General features: G+C 39.0%; 1 protein-coding gene across 7 annotated transcripts in view; it reads right to left on the bottom strand.

Annotated features, from left to right (window-relative positions):
* myo9aa (myosin IXAa) overlaps positions 1–20,044 on the bottom strand; it is a 122,271-nt gene that overhangs the window by 83,570 nt on the left and 18,657 nt on the right. For all 7 annotated transcript variants that reach the window (XM_079240383.1, XM_079240387.1, XM_079240384.1 and 4 more), the window contains exon 2: positions 15,288–16,259. In XM_079240383.1, the coding sequence (XP_079096509.1) occupies positions 15,288–16,172 (885 nt within the window). In that variant the 5' untranslated portion in view covers positions 16,173–16,259. The remainder of the gene's footprint in view (positions 1–15,287; positions 16,260–20,044) is intronic.

The raw sequence follows: 20,044 nt of genomic DNA, 5'->3' as shown, positions 1-20,044 counted from the left end.
GCAGAAAGTTTCCATTTTCTACTATATGTTCTAACTGCTTTACTCCTTTATTCTTCCACCGAGGGAAGTTTATCATCTTTTTGTTTTGCAGGAAGTCAGGATTGTTCCAGATGGGTGTGAGCTTACATGGAATAAGCGCAGACTTGGTTACTTTCAGGAATTCCCACCAAGCCGTTAAACTGGAGCTGATGTTAATGCTTTTAAAACACTTATATGACTTGACAGTTGAGCTGATGAATGGTAAATCAGAGATGACTAAATCCTCACACAATGCTTGCTCAACATCCAGCCATGGCTCATCCAAAGAACTTGGATTAAGCCACTTGGAGATGCATTGCAGCCTATTACATAAGAAATATTGATTAAAATTTGGCAGGTCCAACCCACCTCTGTCTTTGGTCTGTTGTAAAGTTTTTAGACTAATGCGGGATGGCTTGTTTTTCCAGAGAAATCTGGATATGTGGGAGTCTAGTGATTTAAACCAAGTGGAGGATGGTCTAATGGGAACCATTGAGAAAAGGTAATTAACTTTTGGTAAAACCATCATTTTAACAGTGGAAACCCTCCCCATAAGTGATATGGGCAAGCGGTTCCACCTTGAGAGGTCATCCTCTACTGTTTTTATTAGCTGATCATGATTTAACTTTATTAGTTCGGTTAGTCTGGGAGAGATTATTATACCTAAATAACTAATATTTCCTGACTGTATAGTGGTGTTAGATATGTTTTTAAAGTCACAGTTAATGGGCATTGCTGTAGTCTTTAACCAGTTAATAGAATAGTCTGATATTGAAGAGAATGTATTAATTAGTGTGATTGTTTGAGAAAGTGTTGTTTGTGAGTTGTTAAGGAAAAGTAAAATGTCATCTGCGTAAAGACTAATTTTATGTTCAATATTTTTAGCTTGAATTCCTTTGATTTCTGGGTTTTGTCTTATGGCAGCTGCCAGAGGTTCAATAAAAATGGCAAAGAGTGATGGAGAAAGTGGGCAGCCCTGTCTGGTGCCTCTCTGTAAGCAGAAGTTTGGAGAAGTTTTGTCATTAGTCTTCACACATGCATTTGGGTTGTTGTATAATATTTTTATCCAGTCAATAAATGATGACCCAAACCCAAATTCTTTTAAAGTTGCAAATAAAAGTTTCCAGTTTACACGGTCAAATGCTTTTTCTGCATCTAAAGATATAACTGTGGACTTCAGATTGGGTAGAGTTGAATAATCTATTATGTTAATTAATCTGCGCATGTTAGTGTAGGAATGTCTACCTTTTATAAAGCCTGTTTGATCAGGGTGAATAATGGAAGGGGTTATTTTCTCTATCCTTCTGGCTAGAGCTTTGCTGATTATTTTGAGATCTACGTTTATTAATGAAATTGGACGGTAACTGGATGGGAGTGTAGGGTCCTTTCCTGGTTTTAATAGGACTGAAATATTCGCCAAGTTCATATTGGAGGGTATTTTTTGCTTTTCCTTTATTTCTAATACCATGCTGTAAAAGGTTGGAGCCAGTGTGGTCCAGAATTCTTTGTAGAATTCAGCTGGATAACCATCTGGACCCGGTGCTTTATTATTTGGCATACGGTGGAGAGCTTCATGGAGCTCATGAACTGAAATAGGTGAATCTAGAGCCATTTTATTTTCCTGATTTATTTTAGGAAGATTGATGCTGCTAATAAATTGGTTAATATTCTCATCTGTTGGATTTATTTGTGATGAATATAATGCTTTGTAAAATTCTTTGAAAGTATTGTTTATCATGTCAGGATCATGGCTGATATTTCCTTCTGAATCTTTTATAGAGGAAATTGTTGTTTTCTCCTTATTTGCCTTTAGTTGGTTAGCCAGGAACTTTCCAGATTTGTTACCATGTTCAAAATTGTCCAATCGAAGTCTTTGCACCATGAATTGTGTTCTTTTATCTATTATTTCATTAAATTCTAATTTGGCTTTTCTAATATCATTCAGTGTGTGTTCTTCTGGGGAGACATGGTAAGCTTCCTCTAGTGATTTAATTCTGAGTTCTAATTCTGATGTTCTCAAAGTTTCCTTCTTTTTCTTATGGGAAGAGAAGGATATTATTTTCCCTCTCATTACTGCTTTTCCTGCTTCCCACAGAACACACGCTGAAGTTTCTGGTCTGTTATTGTTTTCTAGATATGAGGACCATTCTCTTTTAAAGTAACTGATAAACTCAGAATCTGTAAGTAATGATGTATTAAATCTCCAGTTTCTAGTGGCTGGCTTACAGTTTTTACTTCTAAGGGTTAATGATACAGGTGCATGATCACTGATGATTATGGGATGGATCTTTATCTCTGATATGTCACTCATGAGTGAACTGCTGATTAGGAAGTAATCTAGTCTAGAATAGGTATGGTGAACTGAAGAGAAGAAAGTGTATTCTCTCAGTGTCGGGTGATGAGAACGCCATGCATCGCAAAGACCAAAATCCTTCATGTACTGTTTAACCGTTTCAGCTGATTTCCAACCTCGATACTTCCCTGATGAACTGTATTTGTCAAGAATAACATTTAAGTCCCCTGCTACAATGATTGTGTTATCTAAGTGATCATAGAGCGAAGTAAAGAGGGAGTGAAAAAAGGAGGAGTCATCAACATTTGGGCCATAAACATTTGCAATAGTTAACTTAACATTTTGAATAGATAATGTAACTATTAAAAATCTGCCTTCTGGATCTGTGATTGTTTGATCAATGTCAAATTTTAAACTTTTATTAATAAGAGTGGCTACTCCTCTTTGTCTGGAATTATAGCAAGCTGAGTAAACATGTGGAAACTGGTCCGTTGAAAGATTTATTGTTGAATTAGATAAATGAGTCTCCTGCAGGAGAACGATGTCTGCCTTCATTTCACGCATCTGATTAAGAATTTTTAACCTCTTCTCTCTTGTACCAGCTCCACGCACATTCCAAGAGACAAACCTCAGTGCATCCATAAACCAACAAAAACGAAGACTATCTGCATATTACAAACCTCAGTGTATCCATAAACCAGCAGAGATGGAGGTTATGTGCATATTACCACAGCGTGTGTCTGTGTGTAACCCGCTGCTTGTGCGCCTGTCAGCTGTGTGCGGTACCTGGATCTGCGCGTTAAGTGTCTCTATGTGTGCTTTCCTCATACTGAACTGTGAGTGTATGTGTGAATCATGCATAACGTTGTGTCCGATGTTTAATCTTGTGCGTGCGCCATGAAACATATAAATAGAGAAGTAGGTGGCATTACTGATAAAAGTGAAAGGGTTCAAACAAAGAAAAGTGAAAAGAGAAAAAAGTGACCGTGCCAAAGGAAGAAAATAATGTAAAAGAAACATCCGTGACGAGAATTGTATTATTAAATGTATTATTTTTAGCATTGTATTGACACTTAATGTGTAACTGGGATGCATTAGAGGACTGTGATTGTAGTTACGGAGTGGCAAACGACAAAAAGAACACTGAGAAAGAAAACCAGGACAGTGATAGTAAAAATTCCATAATTTATTAACATTTTCTGCAAAGATAAATTATCATGAATGCAAAAGTAAAAGCAGAAAAAATGTACTTGGCATTAACTAATGTGGAAAAAAAAAACTACCAGAGAACCTACAGAACAACATATGGCCAACAGGGATTATATCTTTCCATGAGCGTCCTTACTCCGGGGTGATATCCCTCATGTTTTCTGCTCCATTCCAGATGTGTGCTTTTCACACCAAGTTTTATTACACCACATCTGGACATGTGGGAAGCACAAGATGACCACAAACCTCATACAGCACATGAGAGCCTTGCAACAGACATGTCACCTGCAAGGATTTATGCAACTCCAGTGAGGAGAGGAGGGTACGCTTTCAGCATTTATGTAACAAATGGACTTTATGTTGGGAAGGGGGGTGTCAGCTGGAGTCTCGCAGTCTGCGACCACATTAAGCTTCAGCAGTTTAGGGGAGACTTTTCATTTAAATACCTTTGAATGAAATCAGAAATCAGACTGCATTGGGGGAGATAAAGTCTACATATTTACATACGTCAATATGAATTTTATTTTTAGTAATATTTTAATTTTTTATCCTTTATACGTGTTTTATTACTTCTCTTATGATTGCATGACTTTGCAACTTGAACCAATCAGCACTTTTAAATTTCGTTGTACATGAAAATGTTATGACAATAAAACCTATCTATCTATCTATCTATCTATCTATCTAGGCTAACGCAGCAGTGCATCTGTTTCAATTATCCCCTGGTTGACCTCACAACAAAGCCGTCCCTCTCATGGACTCTCTAATGGACAGTATCAGGCAGAAAATATGAAGAATGAGGCCTGTCATGCTTCCACATTTAAAAGCTCATCAGCAGCCAAATTGTGTTTATGTTAAATGTTAATGTCCAAGCTTGGCTCAACCACTGGAGGGGTGTTCTTCTTTTTATTGCTGTTTTTTTAAAGGTGTATAAAAATCTGATAGTTAAACAGCTCTAAGATCTATTCTAGGAGCACATTAACATTATTGGAAAAAAAAAAAAAAGTTCGATGTTTCCACACCAAGTTAAGGAAGTTTTGCCAAGTGCTGTTCTGTTTTTTAAAAAAAAAGAATAATAAAATGACAGCTTTATATCATAAAGCACAACATTTTAAAAACATCCAAACAATAACTGGAAACTTTAATAATGAAGTCTCATTTGGGTGTAATTTAGTCTTAAGAGAAAAGCTCCACAGCAGGTCGTCTGTGATAGCATTTGGAAACTTTAACGTCATCTAAAATAAAGCCTTTTCTGTCCGTCTTATTTCTCTGCGACACGCAGCTGCAGGTTGCGTCAGGGCAGCTGGACAGCTGGTCAAGTCTAACAGCAGGTGCTGGCTGTGGCGTGTGTGTGAATGTGTGTGCGTGGGATGCTGACGAAGCACCTGCGAACTCAACCAAACCACATCATAAAGGACGAGCCTGTGAAGGGACACAAACAGCCACATTGTCGGGCTGCTGCTGATGAGAGACTTGATGGCTCAAAAAGTGGAATGAGGACACGAGACTGCGAAGAAAAAAATGCGTCTGAAAATCTGCGGATAAGATGCATCTGCACAGATGTAGGGGAGACAGATCCTTCTTCAGGATCTGCAGCTAGTTTTTTTTCTGCAAATAATGAATCCATTATTTTTGTTTATGGCACGTCACATCTTCCCAGAAAAACAACTGAACTGCAGATTTTCCAGTGAGACATTTCTCTCTCTTTTTATTGTAAACTGTTGACAGAATTCATTGTTTCAGCTCTTCTATGCAAATCCAAGCAACTTCACCTCTTTTTTTCTGCAAAGCAGCGAGCCGGATGATGGGCTCAAGTTGAACTAAAATCATCACAACTTCAGGTTTTGCAAAGTATCGCCCAAACGCCACCATAGAAGTCAAACAAATATGCGCAGCAGAGCCCTCTGAGACACGTCTGGCCTCAAGCTACTACAGAGTGAGAAGCTGTATCGTTTTCGTACAGATGGGATGACAAAGCAGGAACAGTATGTACTCCTCTTTCCCAGCCACGAGTACCAGTGCTCTTGTATACAGTTTCAGAGAAAAATAAGTGCCTGGCACCCGGGTGGTGAGATAAACACAAAGTGAAAAGTAGCAGCTGGAGCTGCAAGAATTCCTCATCTTTCAGCTGAACTAAATGTCGACTGAAACGCTGCTGTTCCAAAGTTATTTTGTTATTTTACAGCCACTCCAACTGTTTAAATGTCAATATTCTGCTGTACCATTTTCACAGTGATTGCATTATATAGCAGGGGGGTCCAAAGTTGGTCCTGGAGGACTGCAGTCCTGCAGGTTTTCAGTGTTTTCCTGCTCCAACCTGCTCATTCATTTGAGTCAGGAGTGTTGGACAAGGAATACACAGAAAACCTGCAGGATTGTGGCCCTTGAGGACCAGGGCTGGACACACCTTTTATGGACGATGAACAGATCCTTTGCAAACATATGCAAAAAAAAAAAAAAAAAAAAAAAAAAAAAGGCTCAATTATTTTTGGGTGTTGCCATGTTAGCTCACCATGTCTGTGTTGGGATTTGTTTATTTATAAATTACATATTTTTACACAGGGTCACATGTTTGGACGGATGATCAAACACCACCACATGTAACACTTTGTTTCTGTTATTGCACACATAAGCTCACAATGTGATCGTTGATCAATATTATGAATCTGAGAATCACTTCCACAGTTGGATGAAACTAAAAGCATCAGCTTTCAAACAGCTTGTTTATCTAACATTAATAAATGCAATCAAATATGACAGAAGTATAAAGAAAAGGAACATGATCAGAGTGTCTGAAACAAAACAGAAAACAACCTGTTAGCACTCCATTAGAACCCTGGTTTTCTTCCAAAAACCACCTTTTGTTGTTATAGTGGAGCAGATATGAGTCAAGACTTTGGCTCTCTGTGACAAGTTACTTCAACAAACAATGAAAAATAACATTCAGATGATAAAACCAGATAAATCTCTTTGATTAAGATCCTTTGAAGAGTACAAAGTTCCCCTCGGGGGCAACCCAAAGTAAACAACTCTTTACATATTAAGTTATAAAATCAGCATGAACAGAAGAGTAAGTGCTCATAAACTTACGGACAAGTGAGCTGAAATGTCCATATAAATAATTCTGGGATGAACTCACGCCACTCAGTATTTTTACCTGATAACACCGATGTCTTTCATTTGTGTCAGCTCAACATGGACATTTTGAGCCTCTAAGACAAGCAGGTATTATCTCCTCATAATGTTGACCCTTTCAGAACTACATGAACAGAGAACTGGTGCTGCGCAGCTCATTAGGGTCATTGGACATAATTTTGCAGCACAGTGTTGAATCCATTTTATTTGCATCAAATCAAGTAAAACCTGATGAACAATGGCCGCCGAGAGCAAGAGTTTGAAATCACTGTTCTGAACTCAATTCTGAGTAGGTTTAACTCAGGAAGCATTTAACAATCTTTTCCAGAAGAGCTCAAAAACAAACCAAAAAAGAGAGAAAATTATTAAACTCAATTTGTGGGATTTTTCTCACTTTGAGATATTTTCCTTCACATCTGTAACAGGCAGGAAGCTTTAAGAAAACTGATTTCAAAAACTAAAGTGCAAAAAACATTTTTCCTCCACAGATCAATGTCGTAAAGTGCTTTTTACATTAACCCTTTATAGAGCACTCAATAAAATACCTTGAAATTAGAAATTTTAACCTAAAATTTTTCTTCTGGTATATACCAAGACCTCAACTCTGTTACCTTTTTTTTTCTTTTTTGTTTTCGTTTTATGCTGAAGATTAAATGTGATCAAAAACTGTTACTTGCCTGATGAAGGGTTGAATACCATACATATTATGCAAAAACATATTAAAACGAGTGTATGTCTCCTTGCATAAAACTTTGCGTGTCCACATGGAAAAAGGACTAAAAGAATGATCATAAGATTTCACACCTCATCAGATGATTCAACTAAAGATTGAGCTGAATGCGTTAACTGTTTTTGTCAAACCAGACTGATTTGACATTTTAACTAACCCTAGTTATGTTAAGTAAATACTTTGAGTGGACTCTAAAGAGTGCAGAAACATGGCCAGCAAGCCAGTAGGCCAAATCCCAGCATGTGACTACTCACAACAACCAGAATTACAATCTTCTAGTTAATCCAGTTTAGCTAGCAAACAGCTCTGTAACTTCACACCATATATGAATGGTGCTCAATCATTCCCCATCTCTCTCATCCAATCTCAACCTGTGGAAAACAAGACTTAAAAGGCCCAGCAAATTTAGTCTGACCCGTCCAGTCAGGGGCGAACTTGTAATGCATAGTCTGCTCAGTATTACTGGGGAGTTTCTCAGGAAATCTATTAAATGTGCATCTCCATGTGACTGTACTGAGGTAGCAGGGATGTTTAGCGGTGAAACTGCTGACCTGGGATGACTCACACTGGGGGTGCTTGTGTTGGCCAGGAACGCAGAAGAGTACAATGAGAACCCCAGACCTCACTGGGCCAGCGAGGAATGGCAAAAAACAGCCTCAAGTGTCCCTGAAACCCTCAACTAGAATACATGTTATAACCTGATGTCCAGTGACTCCTCTCCAGAACACCAGTATTTCTTTTCTCTCCTCAGTTCTAACATTGTTCGATCTATGATTTGGTCAGAGCCACATTATTACATCTCTGAATGTTGCATTGAACACAGTCAAACATTCCTCCAGTATATTCTGAGTTTCAGTGAATGGTTAGCAATGGAAAGTAATATTATATATATTCACAAAAAATTATCAGATTTTGTTTCGTTTTCCCTGCAAACTGATGTTTTGGTCTCACCAGACTAACTCAGAGCCATTTGAAGCAACAGACTGAATTTTTAGAACAGTGTAAAGATGACGCGTATTTCCAAACACCAATACTGACATTAAACATTGGTTTTAAGAAGTACCTAAACATGATGGCTGACCTTATTAAAACCTCCAGCAATGTTAAACGTACAAACAAATACAATTTAAAAAAAAAACACTCCAGATACAAAAACTGACTGAAAATGCAGCCCTGTAAGGCAAATTTGGCAGAAACACTTTGTTTCTGTTATTGCACACATAAGCTCACAATGTGATCGTTGATCAATATTATGAATCTGAGAATCACTTCCACAGTTGGATGTTTACAAGTTACTTATTATACATTTTTTTCAACAATTAATATGGGTGTCAGAGGTCCAGCGATGTTTTTAAAGTTTATTACCCCAAATTTAGCTTTGGTCCTTTATTTCAGCCATTCCAAAGGTCGCTCTGGTAAATGGCAGTATTCACTACAGAGGCTGCAGTTATTTCTGTTCTTCAGGTCATAAAAGGAAAGATCTCACTCATTTGAGCACAAATTCGCTAAAAATTGAAGCAAGCAAGCTAGACAGGTGACCAAATGTTCTCATTATTTATAAAATGGAAGTTGCATATTATGGGCCCTTAAAAGACTCAACTGGTGACATGAGACAAAATATAAACAATACTAACTCTGAACTATTTTCCTTCTTCTTTGACTTTCCATCCATTAATGTTTGCCCAGTTTGGTTGGTCTCCATAATCCGTCTTCAGCTCCCAGTGTAAGTGGTTCCAAACTATGACCCATCAAAGAGTCAGTTCCAGTGTATCGCCAGTTTAGCAGTGCTCAAGTCAGGATTTGTTGGTCGAAACTGAAACAGCTAGTACAAAGTTAAGCTTGTTACATGCTCCACGAGAAGCGAGAACCTTTTTTTTTTGTTCTCGAGGCCCCAAGAAAAAAAAAAGAAGTTATTTTGTTCTCGCGGATACGTTTGAAGTATAGACTGTACATAAAAGATGGACGACGCCTTCGTGATGTCACCTGTAGGCTTCTGAAGAGCTGAATTAAAGCTCATTGAGCAGTTCCTACCATCGCCATCTTGGCCGCGTCACGCGTGTTATTTCTCCTGAAAAATACAAATATGGACAAAGAGGTGGAGCTGAGAGGGGGGCTGTGAGCATTGGGGTGGATGTTTGACAACAAGTGAACTACGAGATGCCTGTAGCTAAGCGTTAACAGAGCTAACTCGGAGCCAACAGGAGCTAACCAGCTAACGGAGGTAAGCAGGCTAAAGCTAAGGCACGCTGTAACCGGATAAAAACTTTGGTTGTTCTCCATTCCTCTCACTTAAAGCAGGATATCGGGCACCTGTCAATCAAAAGGACACGCCCTTAAATATGCTAAATTTTTAGATTAAATTACGTTTAAATGGGGACGTTTAAATGGGAAAATTAACTCACCCCCACGGCCTTGAGAGCAGAAACAAAGTTCTCGCTTCTCGTGGAGGATGAAACAAGGATTAGACTCTTGTTCTAAAGTCAGCAGTGGAGAAACTAAAACAAATTAAGCTTAACATGTAGGGATGTATCGATCCACTTTTGGAAGTTTCGATCAGATACCAATATCTGAAATTTGAATATGTGCAAATACAGTTATTTGCTGATAAAAAATCTGTTTATGTGAACAATATTGTGACTATGGTTATTATTGCTGTTATTACTGTGTAAGATTTTATTAGGTTGTAATAAAGTACCCTTCCTTCCTTAAGTTACCTCACCAATCCAAATATAAACATCACAGATCTAACTATTTCAACAAATTTTATTTTGATTGGGCACATTTTACCTAAATACAACTATAAATGTGTGGTTTTGAAACAAAGATATAGCTTTTGGTGTAACAAAACATGTCAAATTTTTACATTCAAAGCATTTATTTCTTTTAAAACACGTCCAAAGCGTGTCATCAAACACATCTTTGTTGGCTTAACTAGTGTGGTATCGGGTATCGGTTGTGGTATCGGTACGCTTTTATTAATATGAAGTACGAGTACACACACTTGGTATAGAGCAGATACCAAAATCAGATTTAGATATCGGTGAATCCCTATTAACATATTTAAACACCTTCAGAAATTCATTGCTTGACTCTGTTTATTCATTCTTAAATGTCAGACAGCCTCCTGATAACCTAAACACTCACGAGGATAACACCTGGACTCAAAGTATGGCTGCTGGTTGAATCAACTACAACTCACAACAAATCAAGGCAAAATAACCACATTTATATAAAGGATTAAATCCAACAGAAACAAGGACAGCCATCGTTCAATCATCCAGGAAATGTTTTTTTAATCAATAAACTTTAATCCAAATGGTTGACTGATCTGCTCCACAACTAAAATGAGAGGATGGGCACTGCAATCTATCACTTTTTCACTGCACTCTGTACAAACTAATCATTCAGGATGAGCACAAATGGAGCGATCGAGTAGAAATAGACTTGAACAGTAATGCCAAACAGCTTTCCATCATAGCTGTCCATCAACCACAGGAGCAAATGTCACATGTCATCATTATTGACTTGGTGATAAAGTTACCTATTTAAAAATATCCCTACTATATCAACCATACAACTGTAAACTATTGTTCTAGTTTAAATCTCTCTGCGCGCAAGTTTCCGCACAAGTCGAAACTTCTTTCATACTATAAACATCAGCACCATGGAGACATAAGACGATAAAGACAAATCCAAACAATGTCAAACAGCACTTTCCAATGAATAAGCAAGCAGTCAATGTAAGTCTTTAGTCAGTGGAGTCGTATCTGTCACATGAAGGTAAACGACGGACAGGTATGCATTGAAGCAAATCTGGGTGCAGAATTTCTCGTATTTCAGGTATGCATGTATTCATCTTCAGTCTGCAGGTTCAACTAAAGTCCAGACCTGTTGAAAGCAGGAAAAGTAGATGTGGTTTATTATCCTTCAGTCTTCAACCTGAAACTGAAGCCTGTCATCGTCTGCCTGTCTGTGGAATGATGCTGAAACTCACTGTGATTATGAAAATGACATGTATCGTTACAGAGAATGTTTTTTGTTTTTGTTTTGTTCATCTTCGTCTGAGCTTTATGAATTAAAACACTGCAGTGACGAAGCTTGTCAAGATTCTAACATCATGCCAGCTGCTGGCTGGTTTCCAGGACAAACCTGTTTGTAAATTATATCTACTCTTCATAACGCAACATTTCTCAGGATGTTTTTACCCCTGAACTGCCAGTCAGTAGGAATACAACTGTCTACTTTGTTTTGCTACTGCAGGGATCACCGAATGCAAATCCAGCCATCTTGGGCCCAAGTCCTGCAGATTTTCACAGTGTCCCTGCTCCAAAACACCTAAGCAAATTAAATGAATCCAACCGCGTATGAAATTCTGCATCATTACTCATTGACCTGAGTCAGATGTGTTCTAGCAGGGAAACATTAAAAACCAGCAGGACACTGGCCCACGAGGTCCGGTTTTGGTGGTCCCTGGAATATAAGAGCCCACTACAATGGCCCGGCTTTATTCATACAGTTTGTTCCAACAGGTTATGATGGGTTGAAGTCTCAAAACTTTTATTTTCAGAAAATTAAACTAAACGTTATTTTCTTACTAGCTGGTATCAACCTGTAAACAGAGTTTTCCTCAAACCTTTAATGAATTTTCACTGGTATATGATGTATCATGGGCTGTTGAAGCTTTAAGAACATTTTAACTAAGAGTTTGATTCTTTACTTGACTCATCCTAAAACATTACAATTTAATAGACAGAAAGCAGATGCTCCAAAACACAACCACAAGCTCCTTTGCATATATACTTCCATTGTTGATAAAATTAAACGTGTACATTGGCAGACATAGTTCAGAGACAAATTAACTTGGCGAGCATGTTTTTCGACTGTGTGAGGAAGCTGAAGTAGGCATACACAGATATGTAAACTCCACACAGACAGATCCCCAACCGAGCTTCAAACTAATAACCTTATTGTGCAGCGAAGGTGTTAACCACCCCCTCTGTCCGGTGTAATAACTTTAAAAAAAAAAAAAAACTAATTTCAAGCTTTTAATACACAACAAAACACAATAACTGTTTCCGTTTGAGCTCGTCAGTGAAACTGTGTGCATAAAGCATCTAAATAAGGGGGAAATCAAGCCCCTGAAAGCAATAGTCCATGCTAAGTTAGAAGTCAGGCTTGACTTTAATGCCATTTACATTAAGCTGATGGTACATCAACTACAATAGAGGCTAAAATTACTGCATCGGTGACAGAAACCTGTGATAAACACTGTTCCACATCGCCCAGCACTTCTCTACTTCCTTCAATGAAAAGCTTCAAAGACATGAAGATAAGTGACTCCTCTGAGGTCATTTTGGCTAATGTTCCTCCACTCCTCTCGCCTATCTCTCCTTGCAGTAGCACAGAGGCTTCAGTCTTGGCATCAATCAGCAGCAGGCAGATATGCAATCTTACTGTGCAAACAATTACGGGCTGCTCCTCTGCACTCTAAACTACTCACTCGTGTTAGTGTGTTGAGGATTAACACGATGTGCTTACACATTAAACCAGGAGACATGCCTATGAATGGCATTCCTTAGAAGTGGATTTGCCAAATGGAAGACAGTAAAACAAAGCGTAGAGCTACTTGTTGCCAGAAATGCTGTCATGTGAGCTACCTTTGGACTGTGACTTCAAGCTGCCAGTTTTAAGTTGACATTAATCCTAAAAGTATCTGTATTTAATCCTTTTAAACAGGAAATGAGGAAATGAGGAAAAAATAAATATTCCAAACACTTGTATACAAAATATTTTAATTTGTGAATCATTTTTTAATAATGGAAGGAACGAGCACAGTCACGCATCATCTCTTGGCTGATGAAGAGATAAAGAACTATCGGGGAACATGTATGGATTTCTGCCAAGCTGCCCTGTTCATTGTGAGCAAACCAAAAGTAAACACTCGAAGGTCAGGTGATTTGACAGTGAGGGATTACACCCCTCATAAAATATGGCAACGCTGTTGACAGCATGCAACCTGTATTTGCCTTTCTGAGCGGCAGCATTGTGCATACAGTTCAGGAATTCAGTAGGACAAATGAGAAAACAATGTGTAGTTGTAAACTTCTCAATGACTATTGACTGGAGTGTATTAAAGTGACGGGTCCCTGAAGGAGAAAAAGAATATGAGCGGAATGTCTTGAGTAATATGAAAACAAGCAGTTTCCTTCACAACCTCTGACTGGGCCTCTTCAGCATCTACCTTAATTTCCACCATGTAGAGAGAGAGAGAGAAAACAAGACTATAACTGGAGCAGTGATAGACCACTGCTGCTTGCAGATAGAGCTCCTTTGTGCACAAAATAATCCCAACACAGCTGGACTAAAAGTGTAATAAATCTCTGTATGTGGGTAAGACAGTTGTAGCTTAACAGTGTTGTGTAACTCGTGTTAAGAGCTGCACAGAACTAAACTGGAAGTCCCGTTGAGGGTTGGAGCGACAGGACTGCATTTACCGAAGCAAAACAGCATAAAGTATTAACGCAGAATTAACAAACAAACCTTTGGGGCATAAAAAGATGCCAAGGCTTTTAGTTGAACTTAAAATCCTGACTAACTTTGGAGAAGTTTTGGCTCAGGGACGAGGGAATCTCTCTAGGTGTGTTTCCATTACAACGAGAATTAAGCAAAAGCTAAATATCACAATAAAAAATGTAAATAAAAAAAAAAGAAATTTTGGGAAAAAGACTGAAACACCACTAAAAAGTTTTTACGCTCTCACCAAGTGGTTTTTCAGATGTTTGGATAGAGAAATATATCTCAAATGTGTCATGGAAACACTTTATAGTATTTCTGGGCGTGGTGTAAGGGGTCGTGACCAGTTCATTTCTGATAAAGATGGTGCGGTATAGAACAAACGGGAGCAAATTTCAGAGTTTTAGAAATAAACACGATGGAGAAAAGTTTTGAAAAGCTGTAGCAAATTCTCTGCAGCAAATAGAAAACCACAAAATAACCCTACATGGCAACTCTGCATAGGCCGCAATTCTCATAAAATCTCATTTTACGAGAACTGGGGTTTATGCAATGAACACTGTTCAATGGAAACGCCTGCAATTTACAATTGTTGTTTGCCAAAACTTACAAATATTGCTTTTACTTTGCAAGAAAATGCAATGAAAATGCAGCTTCTGATAGTGAGCAAATTTGTAGCTCAAAGAAAACTGAAACCATTTCTGCACTAATGTGGGATGAAACAGATGTGTTTTTAATGCAGTAAAAAAAAATTTTTTATAAAAGGTACTGCAATCAATCTTTTAACAGAAATTTCCCACAAACAGGTAGTCCAGATTTCATAACTCCGAGACAACTCCTGAATGTCAGTTCTAAATCTAGACACCCATCTTTACATGCAAACTCTTGCACATTTTGAACAAGCATAACTTGCTTGTTTCAAGCAGCAACTTGCCTGTTATGGCCCCTTTTTGATTTATAGCTGTTGTAACATTTTGTCAATACCTGTGTTTTGGTCTTGTGCCATTTTTTCCATTTCTTTTCCTGATGAAATTCTCGTTTGAAAGCAGCTTGTCTGCTTTGCTTTTACTCCAACAACCGTCTTCATTTGAAGGTTCAGTTTTGAGAAAACAGGATACAAAACTCGCTTGCATTTCTATTTGAATTTGTGACCATTTTCTATCAAAACCTTGTTTGATATTTTCTCAGTACAAACAGAACAGTACAAACAAAATCTTAAATAATCTGAGGACATGGATTTTGAAGGTGAGCATTTAAATGAGGTATTGGAGTTTATTTTGCATATTGTGCCTACAGTGTTGGAAAATGGTACCTTCCTCTGTTTCTTTGACCAGTCAGAAAACACATTTATGTTTGCACCGAACAGAAGAAGAAAAGTGTTTTACTCACCTCTAATACTGGTCCTGCCCCCAAGATTATCTGCTCCACTCCACTGGCGAAGCCCTTCTGACTGAGAGCCGTAAGATGATGAATGAGAAAGTTTGTGCTTTGCGTCTTGCCAGAGCCGCTCTCCCCAGATATAACGATGCACTGATTCCTCTGCCGCCGCAGCATGGCGTGATATGCTGCGTCTGCCACCGCGTAAATATGTGGCTCCAAATCTCCCAGTGTGTGATGATCGTACATCTTCACATACTTGGGGTTGTAGATTGGCAGGAACTTGAAGGGGTTGATGACAATGAGGATGCTTCCGACATAGGTGTAGATTTTTTCCTGGTGGAAGCGCGAGCGCAGGTTGTCCAGCAGCGAGCGCTCGTTAAGCTCCGCCAGGCAGCACAGATCCGCTTGGTCACCCTGAGATTCGGGCTGTGGCAGCAGTCCACGTTCTACCATGCGCCTGCGCTCCTCTGTGACCTGGAGCCACATCTGGAGGCTGCCGCCGTAATGAATGGAGCCATCCAGGTTCTTCTGCCTCAGGAGGAAGCGGTAATCCTCCCCACCGGACAGTGGACGGTGCTCTAGAGCCACGCGGGGCCAGAGCATCATCCTCTGGACTGGACAGTCGCTGGGATTCAGAATCCATTCCTCCCCACCAAACTCCTTCACCTCAGCGAGAACATAACACTTAGTGCGGTCCAGCTCCAGCCGTTCGATGACACGTTCAATGGCCTCAGCAGCTGTGGTGGTCTTGCGGGCACTGATTGGGCAGTAGATGGTGCCCTCTGCCAGGGCGCCTGGATAGATGCGCACGGTGAACTCTGAGTTCTCAAAGCGCTGCCGCCGGCCCAGGGTACCCATGCCACCAACACCACCAACCCCATCATGAGCACTCATGGCGAAGCAGGAGTTCCCATGAGCAGCAGCCCGGCACTGGGATGTCCTTTACTGGGCTGGAGGGGCCAAAATCTCAAGACATCACAACTGTAAAAGAGAGGGACGACAAAGAGACAAGACACGGATCAATCTTCTACACACATTAAAAAACACAGATTTGTTTGAGACCAGATCCAACTTCTCTGAACGCAACCAGCAAACTGATGTACGAGCAGGGTGTTCTGCACAATCCTCTGAAATCCGCCACGTTACGAAATTTGTCAGATTATGACACAAAGACCCTCATGTGCTGTTATGTAATCTACTCGAGGGCCAAATTATTTTGCCGGAGCCTGACATGCATACTCATACAGGATAAAAGGATAAGTCATCTGGATCCGCAGGATTTACCATTAACACACATCCCCACTCCTGACTTGCACACGTAAGCTCTCGCCGGCCCCAAGACCAGCAGCTGCCATCCTCTTCACTCAATGCACAATCACACCATTCACAAGTCCCTGCTTTAATACACAGCAGAGGGACACGATGGGAGAGCAGGGGCCACATGGAGACAAAGAAGCAGCGGCAACAAAAAACGCTGCTCTGGGGTTTCTTTGTCATCATCATGCAGGTTTTAGGCACTTCTCTCACACATAATATTGACATAATATATCAGTATGAATTAAAAAGAACCTGAAATTATTCTCAGAGGAGAGACAGAAGGATTAAAGTTGAAACACCACATCTTTTACAATGTAATATGTCATGTGGTTGGGTTTGTTGATCGCATGAGGTGTGCCAACCTAGACAACAATACAGACTTGTGTATCATCAGATTGAAATGTTCAGTGCATTCCAGGAGTTATTATGAAATGAGTTATAATTTATCTGTATGTTTTGCCTGCTTTGCTTAAAGCACACCTTTCATCTTCAGATAACAGTTTTCAAAGCAAACAGGAATGGGTTTCAGCTTGTTGGTATCAGTTGTGGTTTCTTCATACAGGTTGAGAAGTAAAGGCATCCTGTATCACTTTAGATTCCTGACTAACTGCAGCAGCTTGCGGATGTATTTCAGTCTAGCTTCAAAAGAATTTACAGAAGTTAGGACGTTTGACTGGTACAAGGACATCAATATGAATTCTGCAATTTATATCATTCAAAGCAAAGAAAATTCCAAAGAAACAAAAAAAAACTCATTCAGATCTTACAACTGGTGAACAGCATGTTTTATTGTATTTCTTGGTAATGAGACAGCCCTCTTACTATTGCAACCTTTGGGCAGAATCTGTCATTGTATCCCAGTGCGACCAGTCAACAAATACAGTAATATGTGCTGCACCAGTAGAATGAGGGGGGTTTTACTCACCCAGCAAAGGGGTGTGTTGATGTGTCTGTTCTTTAAACATAAAACTGCGACAAGACTGTCTAAAAATGAGGCTTTATTTTTCTGATTTATTGCTTTGTTCCATGGCTCACCGCAACATCTCCCATTTGGTTGAAAAACTGCAGCTGCTTTGCTGCATTCGATGGAAACTGGGAAGTTGGGTTACTTGTGTTCATTTTTTTGCCCACACAAAAACAAAGTCTGTGCTTTTTTTTAAAAAAAATCTCTGTCTTGTGACTGAAAATAATGTCAAGCAGAGATTATTTCCCAAATTAATTCCAATGTTTCTGATTGTAATTTCACTTAGAACAACATTCAATTACCATCCATTAAAAATAACCTCATTTAAATTTATTTTATTGAATGGAATATGTATTGTAATAAAAGTTGTTCACTATTATAATTTGTGTTTCATCAACAGATACTATTAGCAATTGATTCATTGTTACAGTTCTAATAAGAATCATAAAAGCAGTTTCTGCGATTATTAAGCCTAGTGTACGTGAACATCTAGCAAAACCTACAAAACACTAACTAACTAGATTAAAAGTACATTTATAAATAATTAATTAACAAATAGAAAAACAGAACAGGTGGCAACAGGTAAACACAGCATGAAGTGTAATTTTGTCTCCTTTCAATAAGTTGAAATATGGTGCAGTTTGTGGATTACAGGTGTTTTTATATTATGAATATAATTTACAACTCTAAATGCATGATTCTTACTAATTTACTGTCAATATATAAATGAAAGTCGCATTTTTTGTTAAATGTCAACCACCATGAGCTACAGGACCAAAGCAAAACAAGCGAAAACAGGAAATGGAACATTGACAAATATAGTTGGTGCACATGGCAGAAAACACACCAGCAGGGAAATGACACAACGCTGCGCCCATGCCTGGTCATTTCCTGTCGCCTTGTATCCAACCTGCCATGTGTTACCTCAGCAACTTTGACACATTCATGTGCCAAACAGACATACCAGCGTGAGGGGCCTCTCCCCTTTCCAAGTTCAAACACACAGTTAGGAAACACAGGAAGTGTCACCATTAACCTTTCCACGACACAAACTGTGTGTGGCTGAATTCAGGCACACGCATGTAGAGCCCATGTAGGCATTGCCTGTCTCGGATAAATGCACGTCTGTTTCCTTGCATGTGTGACTGCACTGTGTCTACATGTATGTGTGTGTGTTCGTGTGTGTGTGTGTGTTTTGAACACAGAGTTATGGCCTGGTTCCCCGAACAGATGGTCAGCTCGCTGCTTAAAGGATAGGGAGGGAGGAGGGGATTTAGGGTTGTGGCAGTGCTGGACAGCACAAGGCCTTGCAGACAGCTTCTCTGTTTACCATCAGAGGACAATCAGCTGATGGACTTTACCGATCCCAGAACATTTACCAGAATCTGTGAGACCATCGCGGTTCCGGTATATTTACAGAAAACTGCTCTTATCACAGATCAGATCAAGGAGACCAGAAAATCCTGTTCAGATGGGCTGATGTCATTTAAACATGATCAGTAATGAATCATGTAGGTTTTAAACAAGCTGCAAGGCCAATAAAAAAACATCAGCCAAAGAAAATATCATTAAAACATTTAATATTTGAATTATATTCATCAATATTGCAAGTTAATCGTCATTACAATTAACTAAATGTCACAAATAATCTTATAATCATTCTGTGCTTCTAAAGAAAAATTGAAAATCATAATTTACAAATTAAAAAGAATTAAATTGGTATTGTCCAAACAAAACAAACTAAATCATAGATACAGGAAAACCGTGATAATAATAAAATATATTGTGTCAGACAGCTAATCTCACAGACCTTTCAGTGATTAACAATTATTAGTGAACAGTTTTAGAAATGAGTCTACAAGGTTCTATTAAAGGGTCTATGGTGGTATAATAATAAACACAGACAGTGGAGAGGTGTAACAGGTGTTTTTCATCTCAATGTTTCACTTTGGTGTGTTTAAGATAAGCAGAACTGTTTCTTATACTGTTTCATAATTTAATTTTCAGGCCCAGCTTTGTGTTGTAGACAGTCAAAAGAAAATCCTGTGTACATCACTAAAAACGCTGAAATAACTTAGAGTTTTGACTTTTATTTCCCAACTAAAAAAGTATCATAAGTTTACACACACGCTTTGATGCCAAACAGTGACGCCATTACTTTGTGCAAATATTTCCATGTATCAGAATGAAGACGATTAAATAAAAAACAGCCTAAGAAAAAAACCTAATTTGAGGCATGATATTATTTTACCAGAGTATTGTCGATTCTTACACCAGCTTTAGTTTAAAGTGTGAGCTTTGTGCCCTGCAGGTGATGACACAGCAGGTGGACGATAGCGAAAGGAAACCTGGCGTGACCTCTTTTCTACATGTTCTCATCACCCGACTGAACCAGGAACAGATCTGGTTACGTTACATCAATGCTTAAGGTTGACGCACACCGGTGGCTAATCAGACCTGAAATCAGTTTCATGCCATTCCTCTC

This window comes from Telmatherina bonti (assembly GCF_933228915.1).
Source record: "Telmatherina bonti genome assembly, chromosome: 1".
In the NCBI taxonomy this organism is placed as follows: domain Eukaryota; kingdom Metazoa; phylum Chordata; class Actinopteri; order Atheriniformes; family Telmatherinidae; genus Telmatherina; species Telmatherina bonti.
Note: the sequence above shows the minus strand (reverse complement) of the source record. Positions and strands in the feature narration are given on the sequence as shown.